This window comes from Pinus tabuliformis, chromosome 8 (assembly GCF_031772625.1).
Source record: "Pinus tabuliformis cultivar Carrire ecotype Pingquan chromosome 8, CPIR1, whole genome shotgun sequence".
NCBI lineage: Eukaryota > Viridiplantae > Streptophyta > Pinopsida > Pinales > Pinaceae > Pinus > Pinus tabuliformis.
This window is the reverse complement of record NC_142294.1, coordinates 1,470,064,338-1,470,086,359: the sequence shown is the minus strand read 5'-3', so window position 1 is coordinate 1,470,086,359 and position 22,022 is coordinate 1,470,064,338. Positions and strand designations below refer to the sequence as shown.

The window sequence follows — 22,022 nt, the reverse complement described above, 5'->3', positions numbered from 1 at the left end:
ACTTGATAGATGTGATAAGATGGATCTAGGTTGGTTATATAATATCTATATTTGTATCTACGTGCCTCTTTCTTATTCCCTCTCTCTATATCAACCCCCAAACATACACACACACTCTCTTTTCATATCTCTTTCTCTCCCTCTTCTTCTCTTTGTTTCTCTCCCTTCCCCTTCTCTCCTTCTCTCTCTCTTGGCCCCCACTCTTCTCTCTCCCTCAGTCTCTCTCCATCGCTCCCTTGTCACTCCCTCTCTCTCTCCACCTTTCTCCCTCTATGTATTTTTTTCTTCCTTCCCTCTCTCTCCCCCTCCAACTCCATCTCTTGCTCTTTCTCTCTCTTGAGTCCTCCCTCTCTTTCTCTCCCACCTTCCTCTGTCTCTCCCCCCAATCTCTCTCTCTCTCTCCAACTCTATCACTATCTCCCTCCCTCTCCCCTTCTCTCTCTTCCCTCCATCCCTATGTCTCCCTCTCCTCTCCTTCTCTCTCTCTCCCCTCCTCTCCTCTCTCCCTTGTTACTCCCTCTCTCTCTCCACCTCTATCTCTCTTTGTATTTTTTCTTTCCCTTTTCTCCTTCTTTCTCTCCCGCCTCCCTCTCTCCCTCTCCCTCTCCCCCCATAACTCCCTTTCTCTTTCGTCCCTGAGCTTTGTCACTATCTCTCCCCCCCCTCCCTCTTAAATTTGATCCCATTATATTGTGTTTAAGAAGTATCTAAATTAACAAGCTCAATTCGTTTGTAAAATATTAAACCTATATTTTGGATCAATCATGTCAACGAAAATACAATAATGAAAAACTTAAAAAAATCATGTATTATCTTTCATCTATTATTGTTAGTCACTTTGCTTGCTCTCATCACTTTGATCTATAGTCAAGAAAGAAGAAAATAAGACAGACAAGTAGCATTGGATTGAGCGCTCTCACCAAAAGTTTCTTTGGCATTTCCGCCTACCAGAAAATGCCAAGGTGGACCAGGTGAAGGCCATAATGGAGAATGGAGTGCTCACTGTCACGGTTCCCAAGTAACCTCAGCCTAAACCTGAGGTTAGAGCCATTGAAATCTCGGGTTAACTGAAACAAAAATTAGTGTATATAGCTGTTGGATTAATGTATGGAGGTTTACCCTTTAGCGAATCATTGTTCCGTGTTGGGCGTTTGTAAGGGTATGGAGACTAACCATAAATGTATTTTCAAAAAGTTGAAATAATAAAATAGAGATTAACTGTGATGCCATAAATATATTTTCAAAAAGTTGAAATAATAAAATGTAGATTGACCGTGATGATTGTATTGTCCTCTTACTTTGGTGGGGTTTGAATGAGTACAAACTCTTGAAACATTAGTGAAGTGGATATATCAATGAAAACTAAAAACTACCTTTTTCCTAGGGAAGAGGGAGAATCCATAACTACTTTCAAATTATAATTATATTATCATATTTTTGTGTTTGCATTCAATCTGTTGGAATATATCGCACCCTCCATACAAATGGAATTATGATAAGATGAAAGAATCCATTGCAATTGAGAAAACATTCTTTACTATAAAGTACAAATGGAATTATGATAAGATGAAAGAATCCATTGCAATTGAGAAAACATTCTTTACTAGAAAGTACAAATGGAATTATGATAAGATGAAAGAATCCATTGCAATTGAGAAAACATTCTTTACTAGAAAGTACAAATAGAATTATGATAAGATGAAAGAATCCATTGCAGTTGAGAAAACATTATTTACTAGAAAGTAATAGTATTTGACGATATGATGAATGTCACCAATATTAATTTATCCAATATAGATTAATATATTTCGAACTCAGGTTTTTGTGATTCTTCTTATAATGAAGATGATAACTTTTCCGAATTAATCACAATATTGTTAGGGGCTAATTTAGAAGAAATAATATTGGAGCTAATCTTTAAGAAATATTGTTGGGAGATTTTGAGCCTTTTTATAATGGAAGGTTTTGAGTTTCATATGAGTGTTTCTGCATTAAGAAATAAAACAAAGAGAGTGTTTTTTAATTACGAAATGAAACAAAGAAGATCATGTTGCATTAATGAAATTAATTTGAAAAGTAAATTTGAATTATTTGAGTTAAAAAATGAAATTTAAAAAATAGAGGAAAAAAGAATATATATTAGATCATAATTAAAGATAATCAAATAATAATAATAAATAAAAAATTGAAATATTTTGAATTTAATGGTGGTGGTTTTATCTTAGTTATATTGAGATTTATTTATTTAAATGGAATTTAGTTGAAATTTGAAAATATTAATTAAAAACATCATTTTATATATATATAATTTAAAGGTTTTTATTAAGTGTAATTTAATTAAAATTTGAAAATATGAATTAAAAGCCCAACATAGATGAACAACACAGTTTTTTTTAGATAGTATCTAAAGTGTAATATTATCCTCATATTTATAATAATATGTGAATATTTCATAGAAGTGTATTTTTTTAGGCAAATGTGCAAGGGAGGTCTAACTAGAATGCAAACAACATCTACTCATTTAATTTAATTTTATTTGCTTAATATTTTTTTCAATTATATAATTAAAAATAAAAAATATAAATTAAAAGTGTCATATATATATATATATATATATAAGGGTTTTTAGTATGTAGTGTTGGATTTGATATGACTTTTTTTATAAATTTAAGTAACAATTAAGATGTAACATTGGGATATATATATATATATATATATATATATATATATATATATATATATATATGGGTTTCCTTAAATTTAGATAAACCCTGGAGCTTAAATTAAGTAGAAAAATCTTTAGAGAGATAATTAAGATTTTTTCCACTGGAAAAATCCGTAATATTTCATTATAAATATGAAAGATTACATATGTAGATGCTTTGAAGCATATGCCAACTGTTCTGTACATTTTCACAAAAAATTTGCATGTCTGTGCTGTATATCTGTCTGTTACATTTTCAAAAATTGTGCAAAATTGGTGCCATTTTTGGCAATCCTCAATCTATTTCAAATTATATCATGTTGTGCAGTCAAATCCTCAAAAAACTGTTATGTTATGTCGCCTGTTGACCCGCAGTAGGATATGTCGGGTCTATATATGGCCGATGGTAGTATTTCTGCTCCTGCTGATCCAAACATTCAGTGATTTCCCATAACCCATTCTCCATCACCGCGGCCTCCTTGGAAAGCTTGTCAGCAGTCTGGTTATGTTCTCTGTATATATGAGAGATGTGAAAAAAGTTAAAAGCATCCTTTAGTATAAATACTTCATCAAGCAATACATTTAGAGTGTGTGAGTGACATGTGGTAACTCTATTGACCCAGTTTGTAACAATCTGAGAATCGCCAAATATGTTGATGCTGGTGCATTGGTGACTGAGTGCAAAATGTAACAGATGTCGGAGAGAAATGAGCTCAGAATAATTGTTTGTGCCAGCCCCCAATCCTACTTTGATATGAAAGAAGTGCCTCGAGGATATGTGTAAAATGATACCCCCTCCGCAGCCATGTTCGTTTGCAGCCCCGTCGAAATAAGCCCATGGCGAGCCCATGTCGATATTGGGAGGAGGGGTCGGCCGTCGCAGTTTTGTGGGAGGAGGATTTGGTAATTCGTTGTATGCTGTGATGATGCCAGCTTCAACGAGTGGCCACCTAGCCTCCCATCCATCAAATATCATTCTATTTCTGGACTTCCAAATAGACCAGTTAACAATGATAGGGAGGTTTACAATTTTCGAGCCACTGTGTTTGTTCCCCCAATCTATCCAAGCGCTGATAAGGTCTGTACCAGACCAGTCTCCCGTGTACTGTATGTGAAATTTGATATTATGCCATATTTGTATAACAATGGGGCATCTTAAGAATAAGTGTTCAGTGGTCTCTGTGTCTGCTTTGCACAGCACACAACGCGAGGGTCCTGATACTGCCCTACGCTTGAGGTATTCATCAGTGGGAATGCGATTGCGGAGGACACACCAAGAAAATAATTTGGATCTGGGCGATGCAGTTAACTTCCATATCTGGTGCCACCATCTGTCTAGCACTTCCGGCTTTCTGTGGTTAATGATGAGTTTATATCCTTCACGAGGAGAGTAAATCCCACTATCAGCAATCTGCCAGATGAGTTCATCCGGCCCTTCCACAATTCTGATATGGGATTCAGAGAGGGCATCGCAATATTCTTTCCAGGGTTCGTGCCATCTGATCGGGATATCTAATTGAGTGCCAGATTTCCAAGCCTAGTGTAGTATGTCAGAGCCCTCAGGATCAGCAATCTGTGCAAGCACCCTGATGCCACGGGAGTTTAGGAGGGCAATCAGATCCGGTGGAAGCCTGTGTCTACCTCCGCATCCACTCCATGGGTCCATACCTATGCGAGCTCTGTTTCCACTTCTGATGCGCCACACGATATTGCTTCTGAGAAGGGGGAGGGAGTGTAGGAGGGCTTTCCATATGGAAGAGATGCCCGTTCTGTTCCAGTTTGGAAGTCTAGCCCAATCGATGATGTCGAGAGGCCAGATGTACTTATGGTATGCTATGTCAGTCCATAGACTGTGGGAAGTCAGCAACGCCCAACCCATCTTTGCAGCAAGAGCTTTTTCCAAGGATGCCAGGTCCTTTAATCCCCATCCCCCCCATTTCTTGGGGAGAGCAATCTTGCTCCAGGAGATCCAAGCAAAGGTGCGCTTCTCTTCCTTTCCAGCCCACAAGTATCTGTTGCATAGTCTCTGAATCTTTGAGAGGATGTTCCGGGGGATCCATGCTAATGCCATCCAAAAAACAGGGGTCGCTTCCAGCACTGATTTGATCAGAGTTAACCTTCCCGCTCTGGAGAGGTATCTGAAGTACCAACATGATATTTTCTTTTCAATCTTGGTGACAAGCCACACCCAGTCAGCTATTTTTTGATTTGTAGGCTTTAGCCAATATCCAAGGTATTTAAGACCTCGATCCAGAGGCTGAGTGATAAATGGAAAAGCCTGCATAGCCGAATATGATTCAGCTACAGAAGTACCTACCAAAGTGATGGAGGACTTCTCCTGATTTACCACCATTCCCGTGGCATGAGTAAATAGTTTAAGGATTCTATTGAAGGATGAGGTGTCCCGGATACTTCCATCAAGGAGAATAAGGACATCGTCCACGAACAGAAGGTGTGTTAGAAAACATGCTTCTGAGATCTTTAAGCCTCGGATAGTTCCCTCCCTTTTTGCAGAAATGATGAGTCGACTGAGCGCTTTTGTTACCAATAGGAACAAGAGGGGGGAAAGGGGGCATCCCTGACGGAGTCCCCTCTCTGAGTGGAAGAAATGGGATGCAGCGCCGTTAATCAGAATACTATAAGTTGGTGAAGTAATGCATGCCATAATCCAAGTGATAAGCTGATGCGAGAAGCCCAGATGGATGAGAATCATCTTGATGTAAAGCCAGCTGACTCTATCAAAAGCCTTAGAGAGATCAATTTTGAGAAGAATGCTCTTGAGGTGCTTAGTCCAAATAGAGTGAATGGCTTCCTGTGCAGAGCCAATGGCTTCATGAATCTGCCTGTTTTCCAAGAAAGCGAATTGCTGTGGAGCGATGTGTTTGGATAAAATGGGTCTGATCCTATTTGCAATGATCTTGGATATGATCTTATAGAGAACATTGCATAGCGAAATGGGACGAAAATCAGCGAAGGATGATGGAGAGTCTGATTTAGGTATGAGAGCAATGAAGGTGGTATTAATAGCATGATAGATCTGACCAGAGGTTCTGCTCTCTTCCACCACCTTCAAGATGTCTTCTCCAATGATGTCATAAAAGGCCAGATAGAATTCAATGGTCCATCCATCGGGGCCAGGACTCTTTTCCTTCTGAAACCATTTTATGGTGTGCTCCAATTCATTCATGGTGACCGGTGCATTAAGATCCTCCAAGTCTTCATTGTTAACAAACCTCGGGAAATGGGATGCTACGCGGATGATCTCAGCAAGGTTGGTTCCCTCAGGGCATTTGAAGATACCCTTGAAATAGGAAGTGCCTAGACTGGATAGCTTGATGAAGGAGTCTGCCAGACCCCCATCAGGATAGGGTAGGTTCCAAATGGTATTTGCCACTCTCCTCCCATTTGCAAAATTATGAAAAAATCTGGAGTTTTCATCCCCTGCCTTGAGCCAAGTAGCTCTACTTCTCAACCTGATCGATTCCTCTCTGAGCTTGAGTATACTGTGCTTCTGCTTCTCTAGTTCGACCAGCCTGTGTTTGCTTTCCACAGAGATAAAGCCCAGGTTTTGTTCATCCAGCAGAGCGTGAATGTCTGCTTCTATCGAGATGAGCAGTTCATCTTCCTTGGCTTTTTTCATCTTTGCCCATTCAATCACAATATGTTTAAGTTTCGTCAGATTTTTGACAAAACCCCTAGCCAAAGAGGGTTCCCTGCTAATAGGGTGTGCTGCCCAAAAGTCCGTGACCAGTTTAGAGAAACCAGGGTCTTGCAACCATAGATGGTTGAATTTGAAAGGGGCTTTTGGTTTAGGGTGAGGACCCATAATTTCCATCAGGATGGGAGAGTGATCCGAAATTCCCCCAGTACTCACCCACTGCTTATAATGATGGAGATGGCGAAGCAGCGGTCCTTTGATCAAAAAACGATCAAGTCTACGAGCCAAAGCTGCTGGCCCGATCCTTCGATTTCTCCATGTGGGAAGAGGGTGATTCATGGGGATGTCGATGAGATCATGTTGATCGAGCAAGTTCCTCATGAAGTCTGATATGGGGTCTGCTTGTGCCGATGAGCCCCATGATTCACCATATCCCAAGGAGAAATTTAGGTCTCCTCCAATGATCAGGTTTTCCTCTTGCATCAATGATCGATCAAGGAGGGTGCGCCAAAATCCTTCTCTCTGCTGACAGGGTCCATAGATGTTGATGATACGCAGTGGCAGCCCAAGGTCTTTGGAAAAAATGTCAGCACCCAAATATCCTGGCCCTCCCCATGAAGAGTCCAGTCTGATGGAGTAAGGATTGAGTCCAATGGCCATTCCACCCGAACGGCCCATAGCATCCAGCCCAATGTACTGCCACTTTGGCGCAATCGATTTTAGGGCAAGAGATATAGATTCTGCAGAACCCAAAGTCTCTTGAAGGAAAATGATGTCTGGTAATTCGACCTGAAAAAGTCGTTTTAGGGCTAGTTTTTTGGGGGAGCTAGCTAAACCCCTGCAGTTAAAGGATAGGCACTTCATGGGGGACCCCGCTGTAGGGGGTTTGTAGCTCTAAGGGCCCCGACAATGGTGGATTGACGTCCCGAAGCAACTTCAGCCCCAGCACGCCGAATGGCTTTGTTCAAATTTGATTTTCGTCCCCTGTATGAGGTGTGACCAGGATCAGGGGGAATAATGCTCAGCCCCGAGGTACCATCAGAGACAGATTGTGAGGGTCGGGGCCGGAGAGAATAATGGTGAGGCGGTTTTGATTCAGGGAGAGGCACAATAGGGCGAGATGGGGACGAGGAATGATCAAGGGTAAGGGAAGGAGGGATTGTAGCAGTAGTAGGAGGGGGCGGCGGGATAGAGCACTGAGCCTTTGATACAAAGATAGAATTAATGCAATCAGATGATAGGGAAAGAGTATGAGATGAAGGAGATAGATCAGTACCCGATTTCTGAATTGCTGCAGCTGCTGCCCTTGTCCTTGTCATGGGAGGAGTGGATGTGCCCTCAGTAGTAGACGGAGGATGATGAAGCGCTCCATGTGGAGTTGATGTAACCATCTGAGGCGGGGAGATCTGAGGCGCAGTTCTTCGAGGAACGATAGGAGTATATTTAGGAGGGCTGTTCTCGCGTTTATTGAGAGGGCAATCCTTATAGAGATGCCCTACCTGGTGACACCGGTTGCACCGAAATGGAACACCCTCATAATCCAGTATCTGAATGCGCTTGTGCCTTTCCCATTGCAGGGTGATGTCCTCCTCTAATCCTTCCCTGGTGTCAAGATGTACCAGGATGCGCGCCATGGTTCTTCTCCGAGTATCTACATAAGAGCGATCGTGATCCAAGTATGTCCCCAGAGCGTTTCCAATTTTGATGAAGGCCTCCTCATTCCAATATTGCCGGGGGAGTCCAGGTAACCTTACCCACAGAGGTCCAGCAGCGATCTGCTCCCTTTCAGGATCAAATAAAGGGGTCCATCGCTTCAAGAGTACGGGAGCTATCTCAATGTGCCAATAGTTCTCAAGTACAATGTTCGTATGATCTTCCTTAGCGAATTGGAGGGTGAACCATCCCCGGGGGAGTACCTCAACCTCAGGGAGCTGAGGGAGAAGGGAGCCCCAGATTTCCTTAACCCATCGAAGCAAGCGGTCCGCCGAGAATGTGCGTCCTCGCACGTGACCCACCAAGACGGTGCAAGCGAGCGCCATAGTTTCCTCGAAACTTGTCGAATTCCCGAAAGTGACTGTGGTTTCCTTCCTGATAGCCCTAACGCATCTTGCCTTCTGCTTCTTTGTTCTCGGGGCGGATGGATGATCTGAAAGAGGGTTTGAATTGCCCGCCGAGGAAGGCCCTGGAGCACATGAATTTACCACGGGAGTACCGAAACATCCTGAGGGCTTGGGCCCTTTTGACGCGGAGGGGGTAGCCGGGTTCGACTGCGGGGGCACATGAACCCTAGGTTCCGAGAGCGAGGAAGGTAAAACAATCGGTGTGGGAGGGATATCTTCGAGAGTCAGAGCCTCGGGGTATGAAGATGCGAGCAAGAAGGCGGTCCCGGGAGATAACGGCGGAGCCTCGAGATCCTGTTCCGGCGAGGCAATAGACGTCAGGTTAACCCTAGTCAGAAGGTCATTTGCAGGATTAGATGCGAAAACCGAAGATGTGAAAATGGGTTCGGTGAACACTGACTGTCCAGATAGCGGATCCTCGGAATAGTCCACGAGGTCCGTTACCGGAAAGTCCTCCATGCCGTCCGAGTTCATAACTGCTCCCGTCGCCGTCGTGCTGTCGCCTGTTCCAAAAAAAAAACCCTAACGCCCGACAGAACTACCGTTCCCTGTGGTCCTGCGGCCGTGCTGAGATGTCTTCAACCGAAACCGTCGCGGTCTTCTGCGGAGCGCGGTTTCAGAGCCATTTTTCCCCTCCCTCAGAGAGATAATTAAGATATTTAGATGGAGATTTTAAATTAAAAAATTATTTGGGTAGAAAAATATTTTTAACAATATTTTATAATTTAGAAATGAAAGTAATATATTGTTTAAAAAGTTAAATATTAAAATTATAAGTCATTAGTGGGTTATTAAATATTGATTTCATTTTTAATTTTGATCATCTTGTTTTAATTAACCAATACAAAGAATAATTTTGAGAAGTTAATGTATTTGTTTATTATAATTCATTAACCTGTTATTAAATATTGATTTCATTTTTAATTTTGATAATCTTGTTTTAATTAATCAATACAAAGAATAATGTTGAGAATTTATTGTAATTGTTTAGTCTTGGATGATTTGTATGGTATTGAATGATTTGTATTTGTAAGCTTAGTAGTGGGTATGCAATCAAATAGTGATTTTGGATATTTTGAATGATCATAAGCCTAACTTTGAATTATAGATCTTTAAATTTTAAACATTTTATTTTTCAATAGAAATTGCCAATTTATAAGTCATTCTTATAAAAGAAGTCCATTCCTATAAAAGGCATAATTCAGGTTAAATAACTCACAAAGTGGAAAGTTAAAAACATCAAAGATTACCAAGTACAAATTTTGGAAAGTGGAGGATCTATCTTCGCCCCTCCCATATAGAAGCTCATTAATTTAACAAGTGTGGAGGTTATGGAAACCTTAAACTCAAAGTCCCATTGTACCCATTTTTAAAAGTGGGAATAAGGGCAATACATTTAATTATAGGACCATTATATTTAGAGTATTCTAAGTTATATGGAAGTTTATTGGACAAGATTATGGGTAAACTGTCATAGAGAAAGAGTTAAAGACTAGACCAAATTTAGAAGCTATCATTGAGCTTTGTACCACCTTGTTCTTTTTAGAAAAAGTGCATGGGAGTTTAGCTATAATAAAATAAATATTTCATGTTGTTTTGTTAGTTTTGGAAAATATTTTGACAATAGTGTCTGCAATGAATCTTTGGAATAAGTTAGAAGAGCTAAAATTTTATTTCATGGTGTTGTGATAAGGTCACATGAAAATTTGATTGCCAAGTTTAGGAACAATTCATATGAAAACATTATTGCCAAGTTTAGGAACATTGAGGGTTGGTTAGAAGAAACTAATTTAATATACAAGTTAATTAAGGTTGTCCCCTTTCCTCTAATATTTTTTCCATATACATTCATGAATTATGGAATTATTTGGAAGTAGGTTGTATTGACTCAAATGTTATTGCTATAGTTATTATCATTCTTTTTAACGTCAAAAATATTATTCTTATGGGAAGGAGTTCTTATGTGTTAGGAAAGTAATACAAACCTTCATAGATATTTACTCTAGCATGTGTATGATTGTTAACGTTAACAAAATGGAGTTATGATAATGAAATTCAAAAGCAGAACTTATGATAGTTTTGTGTAGGACAACAAGAACATGGAGAAAGTGACTTGATATAGATATCTCAAATATGATCATCACAAGCTTAATTGGGAGTATAGCGTTCAAAGAGAGTTGAAACTTGATACAGTTGATATCTCAAATTTGATCTTCATCACAAGATTAATTGGGAGTATAACATTGAGAAAAGGGAAAATGGAGGTTGGAAAGATTATTATGGACTTGAAAATTAATTGTAAATTAGCATACTTGTATTTATGGTATAAGAATAAATTTCTTTTTAAGACTATTGGCACTCATGTTATATTATATGATGGTGAAATTTGGAGTTACAATATCTCTAGAGAATCATAGAGGAACATGAAAAAATCCAAGAGCGTTTTATAACTTATAGTTTCAAATTAAAGAAAATACATGCTATATTGTCCTTTTCATAGAAGTGAGTTTTTCTTATAATAATCCTAGTTGGATCTTCGTAATAAAAATGCACATTAATACACGGGAATGTGCGTAAATGAGAGTGCAAAATCTAGGGGATATGAATGTAATACCTCCATTTAGATCCCCATAATATAAATGCAAATGTATACATGATGAAAGGTTGAGAGAAAAATAATGTAATATATAAATGTACATTAAATAAAATACACATATATTGCAAACATAGAAAGACAATGAATATGGAGGGCTATGATTCCACAAAATAAATAAATAAAGAGGCCTTAGGTGACTCAAAGGGGGTCACAATAATATAACAATATTTTATTCATAAGCCTAAATATTTTATTTTATATTATTTTTAAGTTATATCAACCTTAGGATGAGTTTCCAAGGGAGATGCGTGGGCTTCTTATGAAAATATGTGACATCTCCCATCCATGCATTTTTATTGACGGAAAAATCGCTCTTGCAGACAAAAGTGATCTCCTTAGGTTCAAAAACCAAATGCTAGAACAAAACACACAAAAATATACAGGCTTTCCCTAGAATACAATTGTAAATGTAAACATTGACATACGTAGTAATCTGAAGTTTGTCCTCACTCATTATTTGTTTGTTGTAGCTCTTGTTTTTCCTTTGATCCCCAAAGCCAAAACCTGCAATATCACCAACAAACAACTAATCAAAGCATTTGATATATAAAATACTCAACATATTCAAATGGGTGAACAAGGAGTTCCATTACAATCATTCATACAGTGAGACAACATATATGGGAAAATAAATATTTTGTATTAAAAAGGAAAGGATATAGTGACAACCATTGCCTTGATGTTGATAGCTTCCTCCCAATAGTCCTCAATTCAAACCTCGCATTCAAAATCCTTTAATAGATACTTTAGCAAAGTGAACTTGTATATTTCAAGAGTTCAAAAGCAAACCCTTTTTCTTTTTTAGAGTGTTGTATTTATAGGCCAAAGATAGAAGTTTGAAATTCACTTAGGTAGGGATTAGATCCATAATGGAAGGGATGAGATCCACTGTGGTAGGGATGAGAACCACTTAAGAATGGATTCAAGTCCATATCCTCACTAATCAGAAAGATACATCCATGAGGCTTCTAGAATGGAAGCTTTGTGACCTTTTTATTTTTTATCCATACTAAAATATTGACACACCTTGTAGTGCAATAAGGTGTGATGTTGACGCAAGGCATTAGATATGCAAGTTGTGTCGTCGCAGGTCATAATGAAATCCATGGCTATATCCAAAATATGGCTTTTTAAGGAATTAAACCAAGATTCTTATATTTCATGGAGAGGTATTTCTTCCATTTGCTTTAGGGATTGATGGCAATAATTTTTCAGATAGTGAAAGATTTGGATTTGATATCATTTGCCTAATGCAAAAAAATAATGTGTAATAGATTTCCCTTAAGGTACGAAGTCAAAAATGGTATGATGATTGAAGTGCTTTATAATGCAAAGGTTTGAGTCAAGGAACAACTAGTTGGGAACCTGTAAGTCAACAATCAAAAGATTATAATGCAATAAGATCATATGATCATCTTTGAGGTAGGCATTCTCATACTCATAATACAACTCTTAAGTGTAAAGACCTATGTCAACAAAGCAAATTCATGGCCACTAGACATACATCAAGGATCCATCCTCGGGCGATTTAATATGATCATAGCTACCAACCATACATCATGCATCCATGCCACAGTCATAAATAGTCAAAACTCTACGCAACCTAGATACAATAGACAAGATCCAAGGTCTTCATTTGTATCTATTGGAAGTATGAATCTTGCCACGTGAATAAATTTCTTAAAGTCGAACATGCACTACAACAAAGCGGGTCATTAGTGTTGCAAATAGCCCCAGAATCCAGTGTTTTTGAGCATGCGAATTGGCTTGAAGTGGTGACACAATATTCGACGAATGAAGGCATGTTGAATATTGTGCCGCCTATTACATCTAGCTTTGCTTCCATTATGACATCTTTTTTAGCTTCTAATATGGCTTCCATTATAGTGTCTTTTTTTGCTTCTAGTGTTGCTTCCATCATTGCTTCTTGGTTGGCTACCTAAATGGATTTTTTGTTTTCTTCTTTGGGAACATCAAGTTTGGCTTCTAATATTGCTTCAATTATTACTTCTTTGTTTGCTACTTGAATTTCTTTTGTTTTTTCTTCTTAGGTAATGCCAAGTTTTACTTTAATAATTACTTCTTTTTTGGCTACCTGAATTTCTTCTGTTTTTGCTTCTCAGGTAGCACCCAGTTGGGCTTCTAGTATTGCTTCCATTATTACTTCTTAGTTTTCTACCTAAATTGCTTATTTTTTTGCTTCTTAGGTAATGCCAAGTTTTGCTTCCAAGATTTCTTATGGTGTGCTTCTATTTTGACTTCCATTGTTGCTTCCTTTTTTTCTTGCAAAATTGCTTCCTTGTTAGTCTCATGGTATGCTTCCTGTTTAGTGCCTTGTTTTTTTGTTTTTAAGGTTCAAGGCTGCTTCCTTTTAATGTTGGGATTCCCTTCTGAATTAGCCTCAAATTTTGCTTCCTGTTGAGCAACCAATTTAGCTTCCTAGTCAAAGCTAGTAATAGCTCCAAGTATAGCTTCCAATTTAATGTCAAATTTTACTTCCATTTTACAGCTACATTTTGCTTCCATTTTAACAACTCATGATGCTTCCTTTATAGCTTCCATTTATTTATTTAATATTTTTTATTTCAATTAAATTAGTTAAGCATGTCATACCTCTTAAATAACTTATATGATTATAGAGTAAGTCATATTGTATTTGAAATATTTTATAGCATACAACTCATAAATAATTTTTAGGGAATTAGACATCCATACAAACTAACAACATTTTTTTTAACTGTAACCAGTATTTTTATATTATTAATAACCAAAATTTTTAGTCATGACTAGCTACACATAATGCAAGCCCAAATTCACATCATAAATATTTCTAGAGCATAGCTCTTTCAAGTTTCTTATAGTTACAAACCACACCACAACATTGGAATAAAATAACAAAATGCATTTATTTTTAACTATAACATGTATTTTTATATTAATAATAAACAAATTTGTTGATCCATAACCAACTACACATAAATTAAGCCCAGATAATACATGTCCAAATGATATAAGTCAAAATTATGCATGTCCAACTTATACAACTCAATATGGTACTGTAGGCGAAAATGATACATATGATAATAAACATGAAAAGAGGCATCATAATGATTTATCAACAATGATCCATGATACTAGTTGGTAATCGAAAAAAATAAAAAATAAAAATAAAAGTAAAAAAACCAAATTAACTCGTAAACTTGAGATAAAATTGACCTCATTCAACGTCTCCGTATTACTTATTATATTAGTCTTCATATTGCTAAATAAACTTAGCTTACACCATTAACAATAAGAACATGTAGTTTTGATACTAGTTGCTAGGATCATGAATGGTATCTAAAGACACTGTTGTTGGGATACCACTAGCTACTAGGACCAATTTACCTAAAATCTTTCAGTTGTTAAATAGAGTATATTAGAGATGAATACCATGGGAAAAACTATGGTTTATTGTAATCTCAGGGCTTGAAAACTACTAGTAACTTGACGAAACAAGTTTTCCTAACACTCACTTAGAAAGACCAAAACCAAATTATGCAAACTTGATTATTTTGTTAATGAATATGCAAATTGGTTTTGTTGTCTTCATGTTTATTATTTTATAGCCTATGATTTTATGTATTATTCAAGTTCAATTTTTCACCGACACAACGTTGGAAGGAGTGATGATGGCATCTAGGGTTCCTTTGTGTTCTGGTCTTCCACCCCACATTGATGTAGCGATTCTAGGTCTAATTTTCCCTCCCGAGGGCACCATCAAGTGGTAGCCTCTTTCACATGGGATGTTATAATACAAGGCCTTTTCCCACTAAATCTTGTGCTTTGTGCGGTTTTGGTCATTTGTTCATTGACGAAGCTATAAGGCAGAGGCATGCTGAAAACATAAGAGGTTTTGGTTTTGTGGTAGCCACCTGCGAGGGGTCTTTGTTGTGCACAACATTTTTCTTGAAATATTACTCCAGGTGCCTCGCTGCTGGCATGGAAGGAGGTTGTAATTCCTATGTTTTTCTTTTTATATTTGAATATGCATCATTTGGAATGTACTGTGTTTTCGACCCTTGGGGAAATGAGGGTCGTGCCATTTTTGGGGTCGACCATCCCCTTATGCAATGCCTGCATTTGCAGTTCTTCCTCCCCATGATTCTGTGTAGTTCCGACATTTTTTGGAGCATGGAATCCCCTATCGTCCTCCCCTTTCAAATGTTACAACCTCTCTCCAAACTGAATAGGAAAAGGAAAAAAAAAACTTTTAAATTTTCATCAAGAACATGGGGGGTAAATCTATTATTGTATGGGAAAAAACCACATACTTGGTTTTATCCCTTAAAAATAACATTGAAGAGAAATTGGGCATACCCATAAAATTCCCATGTCTGCAATATGAAGGGAAGGTTCTCCATGACTTCTCCTTACTCAAAGAAACCAATATATCCAGAAATTGAACAATAACAATGAACACTAAACTATGTGGAGGTGCTCCTAGTACTAGGACATCAAATGGAACAATTGTGCCTTTCAAAGTAGTTCAAGGAGGGGCCTTTGGATCTGCAAATCAACCCCAAATTATCCCATGCCCCTATAGTGCTTGACCAAATGAAACATGTCCCGGCTATGGAGGTTAACAATGCAAGTGCATATGCTTTTTTTTTTTTTCTGCCATTTCGAAAAGGGAAATTATTTGTAGATTCAATGGATTTTGGTTAAAACTAGAAGTTCTTATTAAAAGGATCTTCTCATTAAGGACACCAAATTGTGACATATACCTGTGCTCCAAAGGATTCTGCATAGTCCAATTTGACACTCAAAAGGACTTGGATTTTGTTTTACATGTAGGGCCATGGTTTTGGGAAAATGCGGGTTTATTCATCACCCCATGGTTTCCAAAGTTTCATGCCTCGACAATGGCGGTCACTACCATGTAGATTTGGGTGAGGCTTCCAAACCTTCCCCTTCCTTTCTGGCACCATAAAGTTATTGAAGACATAGGAAATGCATTGGGTAAATTCAAAAAATAGGATATGGAAAGAACATAAAAAGGTATCTTCACATTTTCCAGAAGTGGAAATAGACCCGAGCAAAGGACTTCTAGACCATATAACCTTGAAGCACAATAACTTCTAGTGGTCACAGGTCTTGGCCTATGAAAATACGACATTATGATGTTGTGAATGTTTCCAAACAAGTCATCTATAGAACACTTGCTCGTTGGCTAAGAAAACACCAAAAAAGAAAAAGAGGTAACCCAACCATCCAAAAGGAGAACAGTTTCAGAGTCAAACCCTTCTTATGAGGAAGAAGAAGAAATTAAAGAGAATCCTCAAGCCTAACTTGATGAAGGAAATATGGTTCACTCTAGATATCAACTGGAAGAGGCCTCCCTGCAACATGATCGATTATATAGATTCAGAAGAACCATATCCATATTAGTATGCATATTTCAAATGGTGTAGGGGGCACAAAAGAAACCCATGTTTCAGAGAGCTCTGATTCCAATAAAGAATCGCCCCAGGTGGTCTTAGAAAATTCTTTTGCAATGGTTCCTATAGAACCAGTTTCAAACGTTTGGCCCAAGGTGCAAAAAAATCGACTAGTGCAGTAAACATTTGTTTAAATATGGTCACTCCTATGTTATGCCCGTAAGTTTGTTTATGTTGTGTTTTGTTTTTTAGCTTTATGCCCAAAGACATTTTATGTTAGAAATACTCTTTAGCATATGCAAAATGTAATTTTATTTTTCTTCTTGATTAATAAAGGAAAAGAAGTATTATTCAATTTCATTTTAAAGACTTGTGTATTATCAAACATGTGAAGGTTTAAAACTTATTAATATTTTTGTATGGTTCATGCATTTTCATGTTCGTAAGGGGTCAATATTTTATTTCTAGGTTTTGTGGATTATCAATATCTTTATATGGTTCAGGCATTGTCATGTTCGTAATGGGTTAACATTTTATTTCCATATTTTGTGGGTTATCATGATCATGAGGATAATCAAACTTATGCATTTTCTTCGGATCGAATCCAAGATGTTTCAGAAAAAAAATTAAAGTACTTTTTGGGATGTACGTGTCATATATTTTGAAGATAATGCTTCAAATTAGTTCACAAGTTGAAGACACATTTTTTGTTGTTGTAAATTTCTGCTAGTGATTTATATTAAAAGATAAAAGTATTAAAATATTATCACTTCCATACAGTTTACAACAAACCAAAGGAAATAACATGGGAGGTCATGCCTCCAACTAGGTATGGCATACTAAGCATACCAAGAATCTTTTCACCCTATAAAAATATGTGAAAAAATCCCTTCTGATATCAAACACTAGAGGTGATCAAGGTTTTTCTTTTTACACTTTTCTCCTATGGACATCTACCCATCCTACAGTTGTATGAGGTACATTTTAGGATAATTCAATATCCTCATTTGTTAGAGAAAGCTCCATCATTGCCACCTCCTTAGAGTGCAAGACCTCCTTATCGCTATCTGAATGATCGAATTCATACGGTCCTTTCTTCCCACCAGTTTTAGCCATGACTAATGCTGATGAACTTTCCTTGTCCATATTCGGATGGTTCTTTTTGTTAATTTTCAGATTGTTCTATGCTGTATCAATTACTTTAACCCAATTTAATACTTCAATTAGAAATATTTCCAATTACAATTAGTCTTTCCATTTATCAACAATAATTGAAGATAGAACAATAAATGCAATGAAAAAAGAGACAATCAACACATCAACAAGAGACACCAGGTTTGATCAAAGACCAAGTAAAAACCCCACTATGGGGAAAACCCTTTTAAATTATTCTTTTATTAGATTGTCATAAAATGTTCAACAAAGAGTACAATGAGCCCAATACAATATCATCCAACAAAACAACCCAACATTATTAAAAAATATGTTTCCAACATCAAAATATATCATAGACAACTTTTCTCATTTGCGGTCAATTGTAGTCAACTTCAGTCCTCGGTCAAATATGAGTCAAACTTCTCGGTCGCATGAATGAAGAGGTTGTGCAAGTGACTAACGTTTTTTTTCCGCTCCCTCGATTATTGCAAACCAACGACTGTGGATCATTTTTCTCTATGACGTGCCTGCGACTGTAGACCAAAGACCCTAAAACAAGTGTGAGCCTCATATTCTGTAATTTAGAACCTTTGCGAAATTTTGTTGTCGTCTCTGCCTCAGACCTGTGCAATCTAATCAATGAAGAAGAGAAGAAGATGCTTGGTGATGTCCAGATGAGCTTTAGGTCACTTGTATTTATAGGCTTCCAAGGGTGTCCAATTTTCATTAGGATTGACCTTGTTCAAATGTGCATATGTGGGCTTTCCTTCATAAGTACACTTTCCCTTATCTGATTTGAGTGATCTTTAGGTTGATTTTGGTCCTCTTGAAAAGAGGAATTCAATGCCATCATCATCTCCATCAAATGATATGTCCAAAGTGGAATTTGAACGTAGTTGCATATTTTTAACACTCCCTCTCAATTAGGGAGAATTCTACCTGCCAATATTTGTCCATCGATCAACTTGTCATGTTGTCATCATATGTCCCATATATGCTCAACTCTATCTGCTGAAACATCTCGAATCTAAAGAAGAAGAATCATCAAGGAGAAAATGTTACCACACTCTATCTCATCGGAGAGCATGTCTCAATCCAAAACCACATCAGGGAGTACATCTCAACTCAGAATCTCATGGGGGAGATAAATATCTCTGACCCCATATCAAGCAATAGGTGACATAGGGGAGCATATCTCAACCCATCCTATTACTTACTGATCTTCCCAACAATGACCCTCAAGATTCATGTGGTAGAACACCTGCATCATAATCCGAGCATGGGCGAGATACCTGACTTACCAAAAGGTAAGGATCACACGCCCCCAAGCCTCCTCAACCCGTTGGCCAAAAGGGGAAGGACTATCCCAACAAGCCCATCTTGTGGGTATGATGCCAACTGGGGTATACTCTGTAAAGACCAAGATAGAGGAGCAACATCTCCATCCCTATGGGTAACATATAGGGATGATACCCTATTGTCCAGAGATCCCTCAACCCCAGGAGTCCTCTATCTCAATTCCTCACCCTAGGAGCTCAAACAAGGGGAAGAGTTGGCTTAGTGTCCTCGATCAGCTATGCCCCTTATCACGAGGAGTCACATCCATCAGTCCAAGCTTCTCTTTGAAGACCAAGAATGTCCCTTTTGTTAAAGCCTTGGTGAGAATATATGTAATCTACTCATTTGTCGATATGTGATGGAGTTTAATGGCTCCTCTCTACACCATGTCTCGAATGAAGTGATATCAAATATCTATGTGCTTGGACTTGTCATGAAATACGAGATTCTCTGCCAGACGGATCCCATTCTTGTTGTTGTAATATAACATTTTAGTATCTAGGACCTGCTCAAATAACTCTCCAAAGAGCTTAATCAACCAAATTGCTTCGCATCTAGCCACACTAGATACAATATACTTTGCTTCAGTGGTACTCAATGCTACTAAATTTTGCTTCCTGCTCATCCAAGATATCATGGCAAATAAAAGGCTAAAACAACATCTAGACGCACTCTTCATGTCGACAATGTTTCTTTCCTAGTCAACATCGGTGTATCCATGAAGTCGAACATCTCCGGCAGAATATCTCAGACCAAGTGTGATCGTCTCATGAAAATATCCCAAAATGTGTTTTGCAACGATCTAGTGTGCATGGAGAGGCTCAATCATGAATTGACTCAATGTATTCACTGCATAGAATATGTCCGGATGAGTGTTCACTAGGAACATCAGAGCCCCAGTCAACTGTCTATACTCGGATGGATTTTCCAAATTTAGTCCTACAACGTCTCCACATATATTCTTGAAGTTCATTTCCATCGGTGTGGGTAGTGACTTGCATTCTGTCATTCCAAATCTTTCCAGCAGCTTCACAACATATTTTCCTTGTGAAAGGAAAATCTCACTAGGCCTTTACTAGACCTTAAGGCTTAGAAAGTAGTGCATGAATCCAAGGTTCTTCATCTTGAATTTAGAGGCTAGCTCCCTCTTACACTCGATCATCAAGGGCTCACTATCTATCAAGAATAGATTGTCAACATATAAAACCAACATCAACGACATATCTTGGACTACCTTGAAGTAGAGGTTGGGATCAACATTGCTTCTTGGGAATCACGACTTCATCAAATAAATGTCTATGAGGGTGTACCATGCTCTAGGGGCTTGCTTCAAACCATAAAATGTCTTCTTCAACCTGCAAACATGTATCTTTCGATCCTTCACTTCAAATCCTTGTGGTTGCTCAACGTACACTTCTTCTTGTAACATGTCATGGAGGAATGCAATGTTCCCGTCCATCTGATGAGGGGTCCATCCTTGACTTGCGGCAAGGGAAACTATCAAATGAATGGTTCTATATCAATTCAAAATTGCAAATATATCATCATAATCTTCTCCCTCTTTTTAGGAGAATCCTCGAGCCACGAACCTTACCTTGTATTTCTCAATCCTACCATCAAATCCATGCTTGATCTTGAATAGCCACTTTGAATTCACCACGGATTTCAATTTCAGTCTTGACACACCATCACATATGTCATTCTTCATAATCAATTAATATTCTTCGGTCATAGCATATTTCCAACCTTGTTCCTTCACAACTTCTTCGAATGTGGGAGGTTCGCCTTGAATCATATTGCTCATTACATCAACATATCCCTCGCACCCGCATGGCTTCTTCCTTTTTCTAAATGATCTTTAAACGAGAACACGTCTCTCATCATCCTGTAATGTGTCTCGAAGCCAAAGTGGCCTCTTCTTGGCGGGAGGATCACATGGAGGAGGATCTAATGGATCCATGGGCTCCATGGGATCATCGACAATATGTCTCATATTCGGGTACAGAAGGACCATCCAAAATATTCATATTATCATTCTTCTTAGGAGGAGGAGGTAGAGGAAGGTCCCTTACTTTTCCAAGGGAAAAATATTCATTGAATGTAACATCCATGCTAATTTCAACCTTTCTTTGACCCATAATATATATTCTAAATGCTTCAGATTTTTCACAATATCCAACAAACATATCTTTTATTCCCAAGGCTTCCAACTTATTTCTTTTTTCCTTCTAAACATGAAAGTATACGAGGTAGCCAAATATACGGAGATGACCAATATCGGGCTTGACACCCGTGAATAGTTCTTTAGGGTGTTGTTGTCCAATGCTTGATGAGGTACCCCATTTTGAACATATACAACAACATTTGTTGCTTCTCCCAAAGTAACTTCGACAACTTTGGATCATGGAGCATCGCATGAGAAACTTCTATAATGGACATGTTATTTATTCATCCACTCCATTTTTTTAGGAGTATAAGGCACAATTGTCTCTTTCTTGATACCTTCCTTCTTGCAAAAATTAATGAACTCCTTTGATATGTATTCTCCACCATTTTCAGACCTGAATATTTTGATTTTCTGCACTGTTTGATTTTCGATCAAAACTTTGAACTCCTTGAACATTTCGAAGGCTTCATCCTTGTGCTTCAAATAATATAGCCATGTCTTTCTAGAGAAGTCATCAATAAAGGTGTTGTAGTAGAGATGACCACTAGTAGAATTCATGGGCATTGGACCACATATGTCAGAATAAATGGGATAGGGGATGTCGTTTGTCTTGTTCTTGCTAGAGGGGAATGATCCCCTTATCTTCTTTCTATTGGCACAACCTGGACATACTCCATCATGATGAGGTTGAACCTTAGGAATCCCTGAGATCAATTCCTCCAATCTCGTAAGAGCATCATAGTGTGGATGAGTCAATCTTTGGTGCCATAGGTCGCTTAGATGATTAATATCATGGACCAATGC

The 22,022-nt window shown here is 38.0% G+C and overlaps 1 protein-coding gene across 1 annotated transcript; it reads right to left on the bottom strand.

Moving 5' to 3' along the window:
* Positions 1–3,056: 3,056 nt before the first annotated feature.
* LOC149241354 (uncharacterized) lies at positions 3,057–7,040 on the bottom strand. Its single transcript, XM_089370517.1, has 3 exons — positions 5,646–7,040; positions 4,290–5,042; positions 3,057–4,115 (listed from the first exon to the last, which is right to left on the bottom strand). Exons 1-3 carry the CDS (start codon positions 7,038–7,040, stop codon positions 3,057–3,059), a joined length of 3,207 nt encoding a protein of 1,068 aa, XP_089226643.1.
* Between the last annotated feature and the right edge of the window lie 14,982 nt (positions 7,041–22,022).